Consider the following 19321-nt stretch of genomic DNA (forward strand, 5'->3'; position numbering starts at 1 on the left):
GTTGCCTAGGATGGTTTTCAACTACTTAGATCAGGCAATTCTTCTATGTGGGTCTCTTGGGTGCTGGGATTAAAGGTGCACATCACCTGGCCAGGTTATCAGCATGTAATTATCTAGCATCTTCTCCCGGGGAGTGTGATAGCTAATATTCATTGTCATTTTGTCAAGACAGACTCATCTAGGACACACACCTCTGGGCATGTCCAAGAGGGGGTTTCTAGATTGAGTTAACTGAGGGGGAAGACTCACTCCAAATGTGAGTGGTACCATTCCATGGGTTGGGCTCAAGACTGAATGAAAAGGAGAAAGAGCTGAGCAAGCATTCATCTCTCTCTCTGCTTCCTGACTGGGAATACAGTGTGATCAGCAGTCCCATGCTCTTGCTGCCATGAAGGACTGAACCCTTGAACTGTGAGCCAAAAATAAACCTTTCCTGTAGTTGGTTGTTTTTACTCTTTGGCTCTTTTGGGGGGCCTGCCACCCAGCTCCCAAATAAACACACACGGAGTCTTATTATTACTTATGAATGCCCGGCCTTAGCTTGGCTTGTTTCTTGCCAGCTTTTCGTAGCTTAAATTATTGCCTCTGGGCTTTTATCTTTCTCTATTTCTATATACCTTTCTTTACTTCTTACTCCATAGCTTGCTGTGTAGCTGGGTAACTGGCCTCTGGAGTCCTGCTCTCCTCCTTTTCCTGCTTCTTGATCCCCCCTCCCCTCAGGATTTCTCCTTCTATTTATTCTTTATACCTGATAGACCCACCTATTTTTCTGTCTTGCCTAGCTATTGGGCATTCAACTCTTTATTAGACCAATCAGGTGTTTTAGACAGGCACAGTAACACAGCTTCACAGAGTTAAACAAATGCAACATAAAAGAATGCAACACATCTTTGCATCGTTAAACAAATGCTGCACAGCATAAGAGAATGTAACATGTCTTTTTTTTTAAGATTTATTTGTTTATTATGTATAGAATATTCTATCTGCAGGCCAGAAAAGAGCACCATAATTCATTATATGTGGTTGTGGCTGGGAATTGAACTCAGTACCTCTGGGAGAACATTCGGTGCTCTTAACCTCTAAGCCATCTCTCCCACCCAAGAATGTAACACATCTTAAGCTAATACTCCACAACACTTTCCTTCCTTAAGTTGCTTTTGTTTTGTTGCAGAAAAGTAACTACTACCCGGAACAACAGATAACAAGACGGCTGTGGTTTCTTCATTTGTGGCACTGCATTTGCACTCAACATGCTTTTATTGGGTTTGGGATAGCATGTAATCTGTTAGATCAAGATGGACAAGAGAGTGTTTTTGCTCTTGTTGAAAGTGGGTATTAATCATAAGTAAAACATAGGAAGGGAAATGACAAGAAAGAACTAGAATGACTTTTAGAGGGCGAACTCCAGGAATGCAGGAGCATAATGAAATACTTGTTTAGTATCAGCAAGGCTAGGATGGTTTGTCACACAGCTACAGCACTAAAGACCGGAGAGGAGGTATTTGGGACTGGTTGGAGGATGCGGGACCTCCCCATTGTGGTGGCACCTCACCACCAGGGGGTGTCCTTCTCTCTGCCCACTGACTTCAGAAGCCACCAGATGGTAGCTATCCCTCTGTAGCATGGTGTTCGAGGAGAACCCCAGAACCTGTACAGACCTGAAAGGTCAAATGTGAAGGTCTGGGATCTGCCCAAACTCAGAGGCAATGATCAGAGTTGGATGGTGCTGTCAGTGCCTCGGTATTGAAAAGGCTGAGGGACAGTGTGCTCCTCTGGGTGCATTTTACATGTTACCATTGATTCTCTAGCATCACTCATGACTACACTGGAGGCTACTAAAAGAATTGTTCCCACTTCCTGGGAGCTGGGGCAGTGGGACTTCCTCAGGGTGGGTGTGCGTGGGTGGGTGATGAAGGGCAGAGAGATACTGTTTTCTGGGCAGTTGGGTCGGGCTGTGTAGTGCCTGGAACATCAGCTCACTCAAGTTGATTCCCCTCAGCTGGCACAGCATGTGAGAGACAGGGCAGGAAAGAACGCAGGGGACCAGCGGGTCTCCTGAGCATCCGAGCCCTCACCTCGGGGCGGTCCCGCGGGGGTTCCAGCAGGGGGCGCCCCGAGCTCCGGGTCGAGTGTCCGGGCACGTCTCCAGCCGGCGCCTGGGACGGGGCTGGCCGCTCCGCCCCCTCGACACCCGGGCGGCTCTGCGGGAGGACGTCGGGCGCCGGGAGAAGAACTGAACCCAGCACCGCGCACCCCGCTGCGCCCCGGTGTCCATCCTGCCCGCCGCATGCAGCGCAGCCTCTCGCCGTGAGTAGCGCCCGGGGCCACGGGGCTCGACAGCAGCAGAGGCTGGGGTGGCGGGACATTGCCTGTCTAGGATATGGCCCTTCTACGGTTTGTGCGCTGTGGCGGCACCCGGAGGCCAGTCTGCACGCTGCTACCTCGGGGTGCCTCCTAAGCTTGGCACTCCGATCCCGGAGACCGGGTGGGGAGACGGCACCTGGGCAGGAGAAGGGAAAGAGCCTCTCATCAAGTTTGGCCCCCTCAAAGGGGACCAGTTCCGCGTAGGAGAGAGACAAGCCCAGTCTCTGTGGGCTCACACCTCCTCCTCCCCTCGGCCCAGGAGGTTGCTTCCTGCGAAATGAACCTCCAGTGTGGCCTAATGAGCTGTGGGCAGGTGGAGGGGACACTCCCTGGCGCCCTGTCCCCTAGCAGCTGGGGGCTGCTCTTTTGATTTCTGACATTGGTTCCCAACCACCCTTGGCATCCTAGGGGAATTTTGTTGACTAAGAGAAGCTGGCACCTTAACTGCTTCAGAGTTAAGTTTAAAGCCCGTTTTCCTCCCAACCCACCCCCTGTTAAGTTTTTGGCATCGAAAGTGATGGCATTGATAGCCCAGTTGCTTCCTCAGAGTAGGGGTCAGGAATTATCGGCTGCCCCGGGGGCAAGTTTCCTGCTGGAGGAATAAAAACCAGCACCCTGACCAACTCCCTAGAGCCTTCCAGTCTGTCAGAAGCGGGGGGGGGGGGGGGGGGGACGGGACACAATCCGGCTGCCCAAAGAAGCTGACCCTTCATCAAAAGATGGAGCTTTTCTCATGTCAACCCAAGGAGGTGGCTGACCTTCTCTGGGCTCCAGCTTCTTTATCAGGGATTCTCCAAAGAGGTTCTGTGATGCTAGAGTGCCCTCCCTTCTGCTGGCAGCTTCCTCAGAGCCCGAGTCTGAGGAGTCTTCATAGGTGTGTGTGTGTGTGTGTGTGTGTGTGTGTGTGTGTGTGTGTGTGTGTGGTGTGCTCCAAAGAGTCTAAGAATTCATAGGGGTGTGTGTGTGTGTGTGTGTGTGTGTGTGTGTGTATGTGTGTGTATGTATGTGTGTATGTATGTTCCAAAGAGTCTGAGGAGTCTTCATAGGTGTGTGGGGGGGGGGGTAGGGTGGTGTGTGTGAGTGTGTGTGTGTGTGTGTGTGTGTGTGTGTGTGTGTGTGTGTATGCCAAACCACTGCCTGCCCTGCCATAGCCTGGCTTCTCTTACTGGAATTGGGTGAGGTGAGGTGAGGTGAGAAACTCAGTTAACATTGCAGGATGAGGTTGGACTATATGGGAAGACAGAGAATGTGGGGTGGTGTTCCAGACCTGGGCACCTACTCCTACCTTGAAGTTGTCCCCCCAGAAGGCCACTGGCTTTCCAATCCTTGGGGCCACCTTGAAGAAGTTGGGTGGCTATGGGAAGATTGACGGCCTAGCTGTGTGATGGTGGGCAAGTCCCTTCCCCTGTCTGGACCTCAGATTCCTCCTTTTGTCAAACAAGCGAGTTAGACCAGACCCCAGTGGGTTCAGACTTTTGTTTTGAGGTGAGTTTTTACCCCAAACCCCAGTCCACAGCAAGGATAGTGTGGGAGTGCTCTGGCCCACTTCCTCACCCTGCTGACTTCTGAAGAGGGGATTAAACTGGAAAGGTATTGGTGAGGTCCCTTTCTGTGGGGTCCTAGGAAGTCTGTGTTACCGCCTAGACTGTTGCTTGGTATTAGGGCCATGGGCAGGAAGGTAGATTCCCAAGGCTTCCTTGAGGGATATGTGGACACACAGATGGGTGTCATCTTTGGAACGTCTGGAGCTGGTAGCCTGATTCTCTGGTCAAAAGTTACAGTCATATCTGTTGCCTGTGATAGGTGGTTTTAGCTTTTCAAAGTTGGTGGCTATAATTCTACCTTAGATTTGCTCTACATGACTCTGAGAATTTACCAATTTAAGTAAAATGCAAATTGATCTCGTGGAGGTGTTTGTTAGGTAGGAGAGAGTGCCAGGCCACCACTAGGTGTTTTACTTGACAGTGAAGTATCTGAGCTGTGGTCTTGAGAAAGGAGGCCGGGCACTAACTGCAAGTCAACCGTTTATAGAGTACCTGCTGTATATTCACTACTACAAGGGGACAGAGGTGAGAATGATACAGCCTTTGCCTTCATGGGCTCCCAAAGCATTCCACAAGTACCATCGCACTTACAAAGTAGATATTTACTAGGAGGCCGGAGAGATGGATGACTCAGTGGTTAAGAGCACAGGACCTGGGTTCTGTTACCAGCACCCACAAGATGGCTCACAACCATCTTTAACTCCAGTTCAGAGGATCTGACGCCACCCTCTGGCCTCTTTGGGCACTACACACATGTGCATAGACATACATGCAGGCAAAGCAACCATACACATAAAGACAAATCTAAAAAATAAATTTAATAAATAAAGAAGACATTAGTTTACTCTCACCACCCCGCAGGGTCTCATATAGCCCGTGCTGATCTTGAACTCATTATGTAGCTGAGGTTGACCTTGAACTTCTGGTTCCTCTGCCTCCTCCTCTAGAGTGTTGAGATTTTAAGTATGAGCCACCATGCCTGGTTTATGGAGTGCTGAGGATCACAGTTACAGCTGCTTTGTGTCTGTCTACCAACTGAACTATACCCCAGTGCTTTTATCTTTCCATTTATTTTTCTTTTTGGAGACAGGGTCTTACCTTGTAGCCCACACTGGCCTGAAACTCAAGATACCTCCGGAGTGCTGGGATTACAGGTGTGTGCCAGCCACCTCCAGTGCATTTGGTGCTGGGGATGGAAGCCAGGGCTTCATACATGCTACGTACATACCCTGCTAACTGAGCTATGTCCCAGCCCTATGGAGACGTTTTCTCCAAATTGAATCAGACAGTATATAATCTTTTTGTGGGATCTGGTTTCCTTTGTTCTTCATGCTTGAGAGATTTGCCCATGCCACAGCACTTAGTGACTCCATTGTGTGTATGCATCCAGTGGGCCTATCCATTCTTTCCTTGATGGTTCCAGTTTTTAGTTGTTGCTAGTAGTTTAGTTGTTGGCAAATGGGCCGTTCTGGAGAAGAGCTGCACAGGTTTCTCACAGTGTGTTCACAGAAACGGTTCCACAGGACTCAGAGGGATTTTTCCCAGTGTGTATCTCCCTTGGCAGTGTCCGGGTGCTCTACACACTCACCACCATCTGGGTTGACTAGGCCTGTTTTCCATAGAAGTTAGTTTGAAGCTCAGAAAAGCTGTCTTGTGCTCCCTGAAGGGCACAGAGCTGGGGTTGGATCCAGGCTTTGTCTTTTTCCCAAATTTATTTTTATGTGTATGAGTGTTTTGCCTGCATGTCATCAATGGGCCACATTTGTGCCTGGTGCCCACATAGGCAAGAAGAGGGTGCCAATTCCCCTGAACCTGCAGTTACAGATGGCTGTGAGCCTCCATGTGGATGCTGGAAATTGAACCCAGGTCCCCTGCAAGAGCAGTCAGTGCTCCTAACCACTGATCCATCTCTCCAATCCCTTTGCTTTCCTTTTTGAGACAGGCAGAGAGATTATGATCTAGAATGAGAAAATTATAACCTGATCCTATTGGGGGGGGGTTCTAGAATTTGAAGAAGGGAAGAACAGAGTCACAGAGCCTCACAGAGAAGGTGGCACGTGGGCCACTGTCCCCTGAGGGAATGGAGCAGCCACCAGGTGGGCTTCCCATGGAAAGCGCCCTCCTGGAGGTGTGACACGGCAGGGTGAACCGAGAAGACAGGAAAGATTCACTGTGGCTGTAACATGGATGTGTGGAGGGAGGGGTTGACCGGGGTCTGAATTCTCTTGCCCTCCACTACACCCTGGTTCATTTTTCTGGGGGAAGTTGGGGCTTCTGTGAATCCAGCTCAGTTCCTGATGGCAAATGGAGCTGGCCTCTCACCACGGGAAGCTCATAGCTGTTCCGGGGCCACGCTCCCACGTGTTCCTGCCAACAGAACTTTGAGGGGTTTTCTGTGTTATCTGTCTGTGTGAGATCGGTGCCCTCCCCTAAGAGCTGGATGGATGGTTTGTTTGGAAGGACTTGGTTTCAGGAGTCTTGCAGGGACAGTGAGAGCGAAGACAGGTTCAGTGTCCAATTCTGGTGGAGTCAAACTTCGAGTCGACCGTAAAACCTTTTCCTGAGAAGGGAGTTGAATTGATTGACTTCATGCCATGGGAAACAGAAACACAGTGGCCTGGGGCAATTTATGACAGTGAGACCATCCTCTGTATGCGTCCAGTATCTTACATCTTTTTTGCAGTGGACCCACACAGTAGTATATGAAGTAGATGCTAGGATGTCTGATAGGGTGTCTCCATTTACAGATGAGGGACGGAGGATGAAAGGGTGCCAGCTGTAGGTGACAGGGATAATCCATGCTAACCTAGCCCTGTGCCTAGGCTTGCTCTTTTTAGTGTCCTGTGCACACTCAGGCCCACCCTGGCCGTACAGTTGACATGAAGGAAGAGGATACATGAAGGGTCATGGGTGTCCATGGCAGGTGGCCCTGAAAGTGAGACCTGGGAGCCAGGCCAGCTCTGTCTAGGGGTCTGAGGGATCTGTGTGTTTTGACAGAAAGGATGAAGGAGGGGGCATTTTGGTGATGGGACTCTGGTTTGTGAGAAGGAGAAATGTATATACCCCCTGAGATCCAGAACAGCCCCAGTCTCTTGATGTTGAGACCGGTCCTATGTGATGATCCCTCAGAGGACAGTCTTTCAGGATCGTGGCTGAGTATAGTTGACATTTGATTGGTAGGTGGGAGAAAGGCTGCCCATGCTAGCCAAAATGGGCCGAGAGACCTTTGCTAAGGACCCTAGAATGATCCCAAGGCAGCTGGTCCTATCTCTCTAACGGGGCCCTGTTCTCAGGGTACTGTCTTTAGGTGAGCTCTTTGGGTAAGGGGATTGCAAGGGAAGATACACGCCCCACAGTGAGGGCCCCCTGTGACTCAAACTGCCCTGTGTCTTTTGCTGCGGTGCCCTGTGTCGGGAGAGGTAGCTGTGTTCCATAGATGGAGAAACTGGGTTCCTCCGCCAAGTGATGAGGTCACAGAGCTAGATGTGGGTAGTACTGGAACCAGCACCTCAGGCTCCTGACTCCTGGTGCTCTTTAAATTTGTCACACCGTCCCCACCCATGTTCTCTGTAAGGTGATGAGTGAGCATTTACCAATCCGTTCAGACTCGCCATCAGGTGGCCTAGCCCCAAGGGAGCTGAGGTCATGATAATCCCTTGTCTTTCCACAGCACTTAATCGTTCACCAAACAATTGCATGACGTGAGATTGATTTTTACAGTATTGACCCCAATTTACAGATGGGAAAGCTGCATGTCTGGTGACTTAAATAATTTACCCAGGCAAAACTGGGTCTTACATGCTGGGCATATATTCTACCTCTGAGCTGCATCCCTACATTTTGGCCTTTTAAAATATTATTTTATGTGTAGGAGTGTTCTACCCGAATATCACATGTGTAAATGGATTTTTCTTTGGGCCACCAGTTCACCAAAACAAAACAAAACAAAACAAAACAAAACAAACAAACAAACAGACAAACCCAAGGAGACTTATTATTAACTCATCCTTAGCTTAGGCTTGTTCTTAACTAGTTCTTTTTTTTTTGGTTTTTCAAGACAGGGTTTCTCTGTGTAGCTTTGTGCCTTTCCTGGAACTCACTCTGTAGCCCAGGCTGGCCTCGAACTCACAGAGATCCACCTGCCTCTGCCTCCCAAGTGCTGGGATTAAAGGCGTGCGCCACCACCACCTGGCTCTTAACTAGTTCTTATAACTTAAATTAATTCATATTTTTAAATCTATGTTCCTTTATGTGGTTCTGTTATCTTTACCCTGTATTCCCCATCCTGCTTCCTCTCCATCTCTGCCTTTCTTCCTCCCAGAGCTCTCTCTGTCCAGAAGTCCCACCTGTACCTCCTGCCTAGCTATTGACTGTTTAGCTTTTGGTTAAACCAGTCATAATGACCCCTCTTCACACCGTGTAGAGGAATATTTCCCAACACACATGTGCACAGTGCTCGCTGACGCCAGAAGAGTGTCAGATCTCCGGAACTGGAGTTACATATGATTGTGAGCCACTGTGGGGTGCTGGGAATTGAACCCGGGTCCTCTGGAAGGGCAGCAAGTGCTCTTAACCACTGATCCAGCTCTTCCAGCCCAGCCCTTGGCTCTTTGAGACAAAGTTTCACTGTTGAGTCTAGGCTGGCCTTGACTCCTCTCTCTGCCTCTCAGTGCTGGGATCATAGACTCCTGGCTGCAGATGTTCTCTTTTCTCAGCAGAACAAGTAGTTGAAGTTCCTGTGGTTCTGTTTCTCGGTGAACTTCCTCAGACCAAGCCGAACAAGCAGGGAGGACTCTTTTTCTCTTTCCTTAACAGACTGGAGAGAGGTGTACATGCCTGTAATCTCAGCTCTGGGAAAGCTAGGGCAGGAGCATGACTGCCAATTCAAGGCCAGCCAATGAGTTCTAGACCAGCACAGACTCCTAGCAAGACCCTGTCTCAAAAAACAAAAGACAGGGGGGAGAAAAAGAATTAAGAGGAATCAGATCATGGGTTTGGGGAGATGGCTCAGCAGTTAGAACCCCTGCTCCTGCTCTTCCAGGGGACCCGAGATCCCAGAACGCATGGAGGGGTTCACAACTGCCGGTAACTCCAGCTGCAGGGCATCTGCGGCTCTCACCTGGCCTGATTGGCACCTGTACCTGTGTGCACATACCCACCTATAAACACATACGCATGCACGTAAATAAATAAAAATACAATATAAAGAGAGGACTAAAAACTATGTCTTAGAGTTACTGTTGCTGTGGTGAAAGACCGAGACAAGAGCAGTGTGGGGGAGAGCGTTTGTGTGGTTTACACACTTCCACATCACTGTTCATCACTGAAGGAAGTCGGGGCAGGGACTCAAACAGGGCAGGAACCCGAGAGGCAGGAGCTGATGCAGAAGCCATGGAGGGGTGCTGCTTACTGGCTTGCTCATCATGGCTTGCTCAGCCTACTTTCTTAGAGAACCCAGGACCACCAGCCCAGAAATGGAAACACCCACAATGGGCTGGGCCCTCCCCCATCAATCCCTAGTTAAGAAAAATGCCTTACAGCCGGATCTTGTGGAGGCATCTTCTCATTTGAGGTTCCCTCCTCTCAGATAACTCTAGCTTGGGCCGTTGACATGAAAGTAGCCAGGACACTATACATCATCAGCCACACATGCGACGCTCACGCAGACCGGTTCTTAAGGAATCAAGGCTGTGGGTAACTTAAACTCTTTTCTCACTTGTAGTTGGTTGCTTTTCAAACTCAGACTTCTAGGCTTGTGCTAATTTGCATGGCCATCTTAAGCTTAGGTTTCTTTCCATTTCAGGATTGTCTGGTCCAGGCCTCGATGAGGAGCCCAAACATGGAGACGTTCAAGCAGCAGAAGGTGGAGGATTTTTATGACATCGGAGAGGAGCTGGGGAGGTAAGAGATTGCGTGAGAGGCGGAGGGGTATACGTGGACCCACTGACTGTTCTGTTCGTTGATTGGTGTTGTAAAGCTGGACTTGTCACAGGGCTTTGGGGAAGCTTTCAAAAGAAGCCTGAGGTTTATTCATCCTCATGGGCGTCTCTGCAGATCTTGTCTCTCTGGAAATAACGTCATGACGTCATGACGTCAGAAGTGGGCGGTGCACAGCTGGGGTCTGTGTTTTTGGTATTCTCTTGACAGCTATGAGAAGTCTTCATGAAATCTGTCACTCCCTCCCACCCCCCATAAAGTCCTCTCTCCAGGTTGGCTAGACATCTGACCTGTTGGTCTTTGTTTTTAGTGTCCCGTTGGGATTCTCCCTGGTTCCCTAGGATTTTCTTTTCTAAGCAGGAGCCTGAATGGGAGGTGAAGTAATCCTCCTGAAAAGGGATTTGTATTGAGTAACAGCCTTACCAGCTTCATCAGGAAGTTCCTGGGATCTGAGTTGCTGTGTTTGCTCAGCCCAGAGCAGGGCTGGTTTTGCTAAACGTTCTCATCTCAAAGTCACTATTTTGTGAGAGGAGAAATGAGATTTTCTGAAGCCTCCCCCTGGACTTCCATTTCTAAAAATGGCTGATATTTAGTGGTCACAAAACACCAATCCCAGAATCCTGGTCTCCAAACCATACAGGGGATGGCAGTTCCCTTCACTCTGGTCCTGCAGGTAGGAGACTGTGCGGCAGGGCTTGAGCGAGTTTCTCAAAGTTGCTGAGGGCAGCAAGCCACACAGCCAGGGTTCTGAGCTGCCCAGTTTGTCCTGCACACTCGTCCCACTCTCTCCTGTGAGCAGGGCACTTGCACACTCAAATGTTCCCCAAGGCACTCCACCTCAGCCCCTCACACACCCAGCAGAACAAAACCATGGGGTGTTTAGGGTGCCCATGGAACCAGACAGGTAAAACAGGAAGCTTTTCCCCTTCTGTAGAACTGTTGAATTAGCACTAATGCCTCTATCCTTTGTTTTAAAGGCAAACAGAACAAAGCCAGGGAGCCCTCTCCAAGATGAGAGGCAGCGGGGAGGGGGCGGGGCACAGATCACGGGGGAACAGATCAGGGGGGAACAGATGTGGCAGGGTGCTGGAGTAGGGAGCGAATGTCTGTCTGTAGACTTCGAGGACTCCTCAGCTTTCCGTTACTAATCTTGAGCCTAGAAAAGGGTTTGAGAAGGATGGAGGGCAGAGGTTTTAGGGCCCTAGCTGGAGCCTGCCTCTGAATGGAAAATCAGGGTCTCTCTGCCACAGGCCCTTTTGCACTTCAATCCCACCCCCGACCTGGGAAACAGCATCTCCTGGTTGGTCTGAGTTGGTGTCCTTGCCTTAGCCGGTGTTCTGTCCCGTGGGTCCAAGGACGAGCAAGGTATTAGGTGTCCCTCCTAGAGCTCCAGCCTGGCTAGAGGCATGCCTGATAACAAGGCCAGGGTGGGACTGGACGAGTGTCTGAGGGGCAGAGGACCTGAGAAGTTGGCTGGGCAAGGGCCCTGGAGAAGCATGCAGAGGTTGTTCCTGGAGAATGTTTGTGTCATTCCCTCCCTGCCTTGGCTCTCCACCGCTTTGGACACAAGAGCTGTTAGAACCGGGAGGCGACCATGTTTTCCAGCCCTCCCTCCCTGCAAGTGTAAAGGCTGCATGTCCTCGCCTGGGATCCTCCCTCCCCAAAGTGCTGGCTAGACAAAAAGGATGGTAAGAGTCGTCAGAGACCTGGGACCCGTGGAGTGCTCAAACATGCTAGGACTAGGTGAGCTAGAAGGTCATTAAAAGTCCTTCCTTCCAGGATCCCCATTTGACTGTTGTGACTGAGGTTCAAGGTGGTAAGGGGTCCTGCAGGGGGCCATAGAATGGGCTGGAATTAGAGCTGCTTTCAGGTAATCACACAGTTTTTTTGGGGGGTGGGGTAGGGGGGTGGATGTGCTGGAGGACCCAGCCCAGGGTGCTGTAGCCACTCACTGAGTGATGCTCTTAGCCCAGGACCACTCAGCTTATAAAAAGGTTAGTCCTACTCTCGCCACCCGATTCTCTTCACCTAACACGTTGAGGACCTACTGTGTGCCGGGCCTTGCCCGAAGCAGTGGAAAGTAGAGCACGTGTCCTGTCTTCTTGCAGTCTGTGATTTATTGGTGTAGAGAGTCACTAACCAAGTGGATTACAGGGGTGAGTCATGGTCAGGTCAGATATGAAGGGGAAGGACAGAGTGCTCGGAGGGAGAAGAAGGGGAGACATATTTAAAACTGCTGAGAAAGGCTGCTCTGGGCTCCTGCCCCAGTGCTGAGCACAGAGTCTGCTCACAACTTCGGCTCCAGCCTGCTCGCAGCGCTGGAGGCTGTCTGCTGTTTCTAGAGCGTTTAGAGAAAGGCTCGCTTATGTTGTTTGGCCTCTCCAGCCCTCATAACTACCAGTGAGGCAGAACAGGGGCCTGGAGCAGGCCTCATAAAGAGAATTCCGTTCCACTCATTATTTTATGGATGAGGTTAAGGCTGGTGGCTCGTCCAAGATCACAGAGTGAATGTGTGCTGGAGTGAATGAAGGTAGGGATGGTCATCTAGTTTGGGGTCCCAGCCTTGAGGGAACATAAAGACCCCCAACACAAAACCGTTTTCCCTTATTTGAATGCTTCTGGGGAGTGAGAGAGAATATGCAGTAGGGTGGTTCTTTTCTTTTCCTTTGTCTGTTTGACTTTGGGGCCAATGTTAGCAAGATTCCTGTGTCTCAACTAAAAGCCAGGTGTATGGTGTACACCCTCATCTTGGTGCTTGGGAGGCAGTGGGAGGATTTTTGTGTGTTGGAAGCCAGCTGGTCAGTTACCTGGTAAGACCCTGTCTCAGAAAAAAAAAAAAAACCCACATTAAATCATCAGCTATTTTTATTTCTGAGTCCTTTCCTCTAATCTTGCCAAGGGTGTTTCTCGTGCTTTTACACACCCTCCTCCTGTGAGTCCACGTGTGCATGGAGTTCACATTCCTCCAAGTGCAACGGAGGCCCAGAAGGCAGAGGAGTAGGCAGCCCCGGGAGAGGCCAGGCATGAGATCAGGCCTATCTCACCTTGGTTTGTGCTGGATGCTTTGATGTCAGGTCCACCTCTTGTTTCCTATCTGAGGCATCAGAACACACTGAAGCTAAGGCCAGAGGTCCCCCAAACTTCTGTGACTTGTTTTTGCCCTTGCTGGTCCCTTCACTCTTAAACATTATACTTTTAGGGGGCTGGATAGATGGCTCAGAGGTTAAGAGCACTGGCTGCTGTTCCAGAGGTCCTGAGTTCAATCCCCAGCACCCACCTGGCAGCTCACAGTTGTCTATAACTTCAGTTCCAGGGGATTTGGTATTCTCTTCTGGCTTCCATGGCACCAGGCATGCATTTGGTGCACAGACATACATGCAAGCAAAAGACCCACACATGAAAAAAAATTATACTTTTTTCTTTATTTCTACTTTTCTTTTTCTTTTTCTTTTTCTTTTTCTGAGACAGGGTTTCCCTTTGTAAGAGCCCTAGCTATCCTGGAACTTGCTTCGTAGCCCAGGCTGGCCTCCCAGAGGCCACAGAGATATCACTGCCTCTGCCTCTGGAGTGCTGGGATTACAGGTGTGCGCCACCATACCCGGCTACTGTTTTCTTAAGATCTAAATCAATTGCTGTCTCCCCAACAGCCTACTATAACTCACCCAATTCCATCCCACCCTCTTCCTGCAGACCCAATTAGCTTTTATTCTGTACCCCCACATCTATTACACCAAACTTCATAATACAGTGAAGTGTTTCCACGTCAGACTGAAGGTCCTCCACCTGCCACCTGGGCTTTTGCTCACTTCAGCCCACACTGTAGTATCCACCCCTGTCCTTCTACACCTGATGAGTCCTCAGCACCCACAGACACCTACCTGTAAGTAAGCACAAGGCTATCTGGAAGCTGCTTAGAGTTAATTGTGACGTGCACAGCCTCAGTCACACCCTTGCTCTCTCTCACAAACCCTGGAATTCAGCTAGAGTAGAAAACACAACGCAAAAGCACTTCCCTCCACCGAACACTCACCATCAATAGTTTGGTTGAAAAAAATTGCACATTTATTTTTTATGTGTGTGAGGTTGTGGATATGTGTATATGAGTACAGGTGCCCTGGAGACTAGATTCCCCTGGAGCTGGAGTTACAAGAGGTTGTGAGCTGATCAACATGAGCACTGGGTACTGAATTCAGGTCCTGTGCAGCAGCAGTAGATTGTAATCCGAAGCCATCTCTCCATTTAATTCTTTTTTTTTTTTTTTTTTCTTTTTCTGGAACTGAGGATCGAACCCAGGGCCTTGTGCTTGCTCTACCACTGAGCTAAATCCACAACCCAAAGCTTACTTATATTTTTTTGTTGTTTGTTTTTTTGGGTTTTTTTTTCCCCGAGACAAAGTTTCTCTGTGTAGCTTTGCGCCTTTCCTAGAACTCACTCTGTAGACCAGGCTGGCCTCGAACTCACAGAGATCCGCCTGGCTCTGCCTCCTGAGTGCTGGGATTAAAGGCGTGTTCCTCCAATGCCTGGCCATTTAATTCTTTTAATTACTCACTTACATTTTTTTCTGTGTATGTGTACACACATATGAAGACAGCGGGAGGTGGTTTTCGCCTTCCATTATGTGGTGGATCCTGGAGTTTGAACTTAGGTCGTCAGCCTAGGCAGTAGGTAGCTTTTTCCACTGAGCCATCTTGGCAGCCCCTGTATTTACTTCTGACACCATCACGTGATACAGATCCTGTCCCCATCCTGCAGATGAAGAAGCTCAGCCTCCAAAGCATTGAGTAACTACCTCAGGCAACAGAACTGTGGGACCAAGAAGTCAAGTGGGAAATTCCACTGTGACACAGTAAGCCTCAGAGAAAGTCGGGGCTGAAAACCAGGGACTTTCTCTAGGCAGAGAGTCCTGTCCCTCATTCTGATCTGGCATTTTTTGGAAGGTATTTCCTGCCTCTGAGAACATGAAGTGGCCTCATGTCAGGGATCTGTCCTTGTCAGCCTGCTCAGAGTCCACACTGTCCTTGCAGAACAATGCAAGTGGCCTCAATGTCCCCATTTAACAGTTGAGTTAAACAAGAGAATGGATATATATTCATGGTCACAGTCTGAGAAGGACCGCCAGGACTCTGTTCTAGGACTGTCACATTGGAAAGCTCATGTTCTTTTTAGATTTATTTATTTTATTTATGCATATGAGTGGACACCTAGGCCTATCTATGTGCACCATGTGTGTGCCTGGTGCCCCTTGGAGGTTAGAAGAAGGGGTTGTTTTCCTCTGTCACTGGAGTGATGGGTGGTTGTGAGCTACCATGTGGGTGCTGGGAGCTGAACCTGGGACCTCTGCAAGAGAAAAAAAAAAAGTGTCCCTAACTGCTGAGCCGTGTCTCTAGCTCCCTGACTCCATAATTTAATCAGAATTGGTCCGGGATATTCTTAGAGGTCATCTATTCTGGTAGAGACCAGGGCTCAGGGTGGTGAGGGTAAAGGTTGTTAGGAGACTTGCTGAGGGCCAAGAAGGGTGGAGTGGCAGGGCAAATATACCTTGCATAAGGCAGGAGTGAGGAGCATACCAGACCACAAGTTCCCTTGGCGGGAGTCTATTCTGTAGCTTTCACAGTGGTTGTTGTTTGAAACAATTTGGGTCTTTTAGCCACACAACTGTGGCCCAGTTTAGGATGAAAAATGATTAAAAGCAGGAGACGTGGATAAAAGGGAGCCAGCAGCAACCCCCTGGATCCCCTGGATACCGAGGAGGAGTATATTTCCACCTTTCTCTGGTCCTGCCATCACCATAGTAGGCTATGATGGGGGCTTGCCTGTGCCAGGGGTCTCTTGGAGCTCTTGGCCTATGCATCAGATCAAGGCCAGACCTTCTGAAGGTTGGAGACCATGGTGAGCCAGATGGATGTGAAATGGCGCAGTAGAGTGGAGCGGCTTCTTGCCACCCATGCGGTGGGTCTGAGCTTCCTGGGCCTAGTATAGAATAGATATGTTTGGTGTTAGCATCCAGGAAGCCTTCTGGGCTAGAGCTGTGCCCTAGATTGTAAGCCAGTGGCTTCTATAAGGTGTGTGTGTGTGTGTGTGTGTGTGTGTGTGTGTGTGTGTGTGTGTGTGTAGATGCATGGGTTCCCATCTGTGCTTTAGGTGACGTCTTAGGTACCTGTTCCTATTGGACATTGTCATAGCACAGGAGAGCTGGACCTCAGTTCTTGCCCATAGAGCTTAAGGCTCCACTTGGGTCCAGGGGTACTCTCAAATGAAATGAGCACGTGGACTAGACCATGTGCTAATGGAGGGCCCCCCAAAACCAGGAGTTCAGAGGAGGAAGCTACCACTTTGGGAGGGGCATCTTTTCATGGTTGAGTCTCATAGTGGTAAGCGAAGGGATCCTTAAAGTGAGGACTCTGTCAGGACTCGGGAATGGGGGGACCTGGGCTTGGGTAAAAAAGGAAAAAAGTGCGAAGGGCCAGAGCTGCCTGAAGAGAGCCCTGGATGACAGAAATCAGGGAAGAGGGGGAGGGAAGCCTGTTCATCACCCATTGTGAGGAGAACAAAGCACAAAGCCACTCAGACAAAGTGGCTGCACGGAGCCCCAGCCCGGCTTCAGTCACAGGAAAGCTTAGCATCCATGCAAATTGTTCGTCCCGATGGGCGGGTCTCATGGAGCCGGGTTTGCATTGTGTGAACCGAAGAGCTTCTCCTGAGGGGTCATGGACGCCATCATCATCTACCCAGGATTTATGGATGCACTTTATTTTCTATTCATTTATTGTCAGGATATAATTTTGTGTGTGTATGCGTGTGTGTGTTTTACTTATTAAAAAAAGTTATACCTTTCCGTGCACCCAGAGTTCATATACTAAGTTTTCAAATGAAATAGAAAAAAACTGTGAAAAAATGGGCTCCTGTGAACTTTCACCTAAGATATCCCCCAAAATTAAAAGACTCATTTGTGTATGTGTGTGTGTGTGTGTGTGTGTGTGTGTGTGTGTGTGTGTGTGTCTGTGGAGACCAGAAGAAGGCATCAGATCTCCTGGAACTGGAGTTCCAGGCAGTTGTGAGCTCGCTGCCTATTGTATGTGCTGGGAATCAAACTCTGGCCCTCTGCAAGAGCAGTAAGTGCTCTTAACTGCTGAGATATCTCTCCAGCTCCTATCGCAATTTTCTGTTGTTGTTGCTGTTTGTTTTTTGTTTTTCTGAGACTGGGTTTTTCTGTGCAGCCTTGGCTGTCATGAAACTCACTCTGTAGCCCAGGCTGGCCTCTGACTCAGATCCTCCTGCCTCTGCCTCCCGAGTGCTGGGATAAAGGGCGTGCGCCATCATTGCCGGGCTTCTACCTCAATTTTTAAAAGCTTTTTGTGTTTTGGTTACATTTAATTACTTATTTGTGCGCATGTGTGTTGGAGAGGAGGATGTGCTCACTCCACCGTGTGCGCATGTGCGGAAGTCAGAGGAAAGCTCGCGGAAGTCAGAGGAAAGCTCGCGGAAGTCAGAGGAAAGCTCGCGGAAGTCAGAGGAAAGCTCGCGGAAGTCAGAGGAAAGCTCGCGGAAGTCAGAGGAAAGCTCGCGGAAGTCAGAGGAAAGCTCGGGGAAGTCAGAGGAAAGCTCGCGGAAGTCAGAGGAAAGCTCGCGGAAGTCAGAGGAAAGCTCGCGGAAGTCAGAGGAAAGCTTGCGGAAGTCAGAGGAAAGCTCGTGGAAGTCAGAGGAAAGCTTGCGGAAGTCAGAGGAAAGCTCGCGGAAGTCAGAGGAAAGCTCGCGGAAGTCAGAGGAAAGCTTGCGGAAGTCAGAGGAAAGCTCGTGGAAGTCAGAGGAAAGCTTGCGGAAGTCAGAGGAAAGCTTGCGGAAGTCAGAGGAAAGCTCGCGGAAGTCAGAGGAAAGCTCGTGGAAGTCAGAGGAAAGCTTGCGGAAGTCAGAGGAAAGCTCGTGGAAGTCAGAGGAAAGCTTGCGGAAGTCAGAGGAAAGCTCGCGGAAGTCAGAGGAAAGCTCGTGGAAGTCAGAGGAAAGCTTGCGGAAGTCAGAGGAAAGCTCGTGGAAGTCAGAGGAAAGCTCGTGGAAGTCAGAGGAAAGCTCGCAGAAGTCAGTCAGAGGAAAGCTTGCGGAAGTCAGAGGAAAGCTTGCGGAAGTCACCTCTCTTCTTCTACCATGTGGGTCTCGGGGATTGAACTCTGCTCGTCAGAGTTTATCAGGTGGTAAGAGCCTTTACCTGCTGAGCCACCTTGCTGACCCTACATATCCCAACTTTTAACATTTTCATCACCCCCTCCCTTTTCCTTCTCTCCCTGCCTTCTTTCTTTTTTTCCGGAGTCTATGGGTGTATACATTTCTGTCCATCATTGTTTTTGAGCCATTTGAGAGGGGTTGCAGACATAATGCCTCTCCGTCCCGTGATACTTCATCATGTATTTCCCAAGGACATCGACCTTCTCTTTCATGAGTCACCAGAACATTTAATACCATCAGCAGTTAATTTTATCCTAATTATATCATCACTTCTATTTGTGTTTTTTTTGTTTCGGTAGGGATGTTGATAGAGTATCTTACTATGTAGCCTAAGCTAGCCTATGATTTGCTGTATAACCCAGGCTGGTCTCAAACTGGCGATCCTGCCTCTGTCTTCTGGGTGCTGGGATGACAGGCCCAAGTCGCTGTGCCTGACTCTCCCGCTAGCGGGCTTTCTGTTTTTCTCCCCCTTGGTATAGAATCTCAGATATCCCAGGCTAGCCTTGAACTTGCTATTGTAGCTGAGGATGACTGACTTTCTGCCGCTATTGCTTCCTAAGTGGTGGGATTACAAGACGTGGTGCGTGCCAGGCAGGCACTCTACCACCTGAGGGCCTGTCACCCCCGTTAGTGTCCCTTGTCGTTTTCCTCCCTACTTTAGGACCCAGTACAGGATGGTGTGCGGCACCTCACGGTCACTGCCCTCTAGTCATCTTGACTCTCCAACAGTTCCCGATGTGTTGTTTGCCTTGTGTGACACTGGTATTTTTAAATACTAGCCTTTAAAAAATTAAGTATAGATCAGTTCACTTCATGTTATTTTCCTATATAAACATTCTCAACGAACGTGTCTGTTTTTTTTTTTTTTAATGCTAAAAGCGGGAGTGTTTCTGTGAACTCACTTGTTTAGTGTCCTCTCTTGGCATTGTTTCTGTTGGGTGTGTGCCCAGAGGTGGCATACCAAGGCAAGAGTTATGCCTGACGTGCTGAAAGGCTGAAAGGAGAAATACTGAGGTGAGTGCAGTGTCTCACATCTCCTTGTGGCTTTGCCAACACTCACATTGGTGTGTGCGTGCGTGCGTGCGTGCGTGCGTGCGTGCGTGCGTAACAGTAAAAGAGTTTTGTGAAGGTACGCTAAGATTTTCCACTGGGAATGTCAAGTAGTTCAAGTCCTGTTTACTTCCCCTTAATCTTAAACTTTATTGTCTTTCTTTACTCGTCCCCCCACCCCCCAGTAGTGTTTCTGTTTCATTTTGTTA

At 49.4% G+C, this 19321-nt stretch overlaps 1 protein-coding gene across 7 annotated transcripts in view; it reads left to right on the plus strand.

The window, feature by feature from the left end:
* The first annotated feature begins 2175 nt into the window (after positions 1–2175).
* The window catches only part of Dapk2 (death associated protein kinase 2), a 127758-nt gene continuing 110612 nt past the window's right edge, over positions 2176–19321 (plus strand). For 3 of the 7 annotated variants that reach the window (XM_076576545.1, XM_076576542.1, XM_042281167.2), the window contains exons 1-2: positions 2176–2307; positions 9712–9809. In XM_076576545.1, the coding sequence (XP_076432660.1) occupies positions 9733–9809 (77 nt within the window). In that variant the 5' untranslated portion in view covers positions 2176–2307; positions 9712–9732. Of the gene's footprint in view, positions 2308–9711; positions 9810–17253; positions 18032–18951; positions 19077–19321 lie in introns of those variants that run through there. The other 4 variants (XM_042281165.2, XM_076576544.1, XM_042281164.2 and 1 more) reach the window with 4 other exon arrangements.

This window comes from Peromyscus maniculatus, chromosome 7, assembly GCF_049852395.1.
Source record: "Peromyscus maniculatus bairdii isolate BWxNUB_F1_BW_parent chromosome 7, HU_Pman_BW_mat_3.1, whole genome shotgun sequence".
In the NCBI taxonomy this organism is placed as follows: Eukaryota; Metazoa; Chordata; class Mammalia; order Rodentia; family Cricetidae; genus Peromyscus; species Peromyscus maniculatus.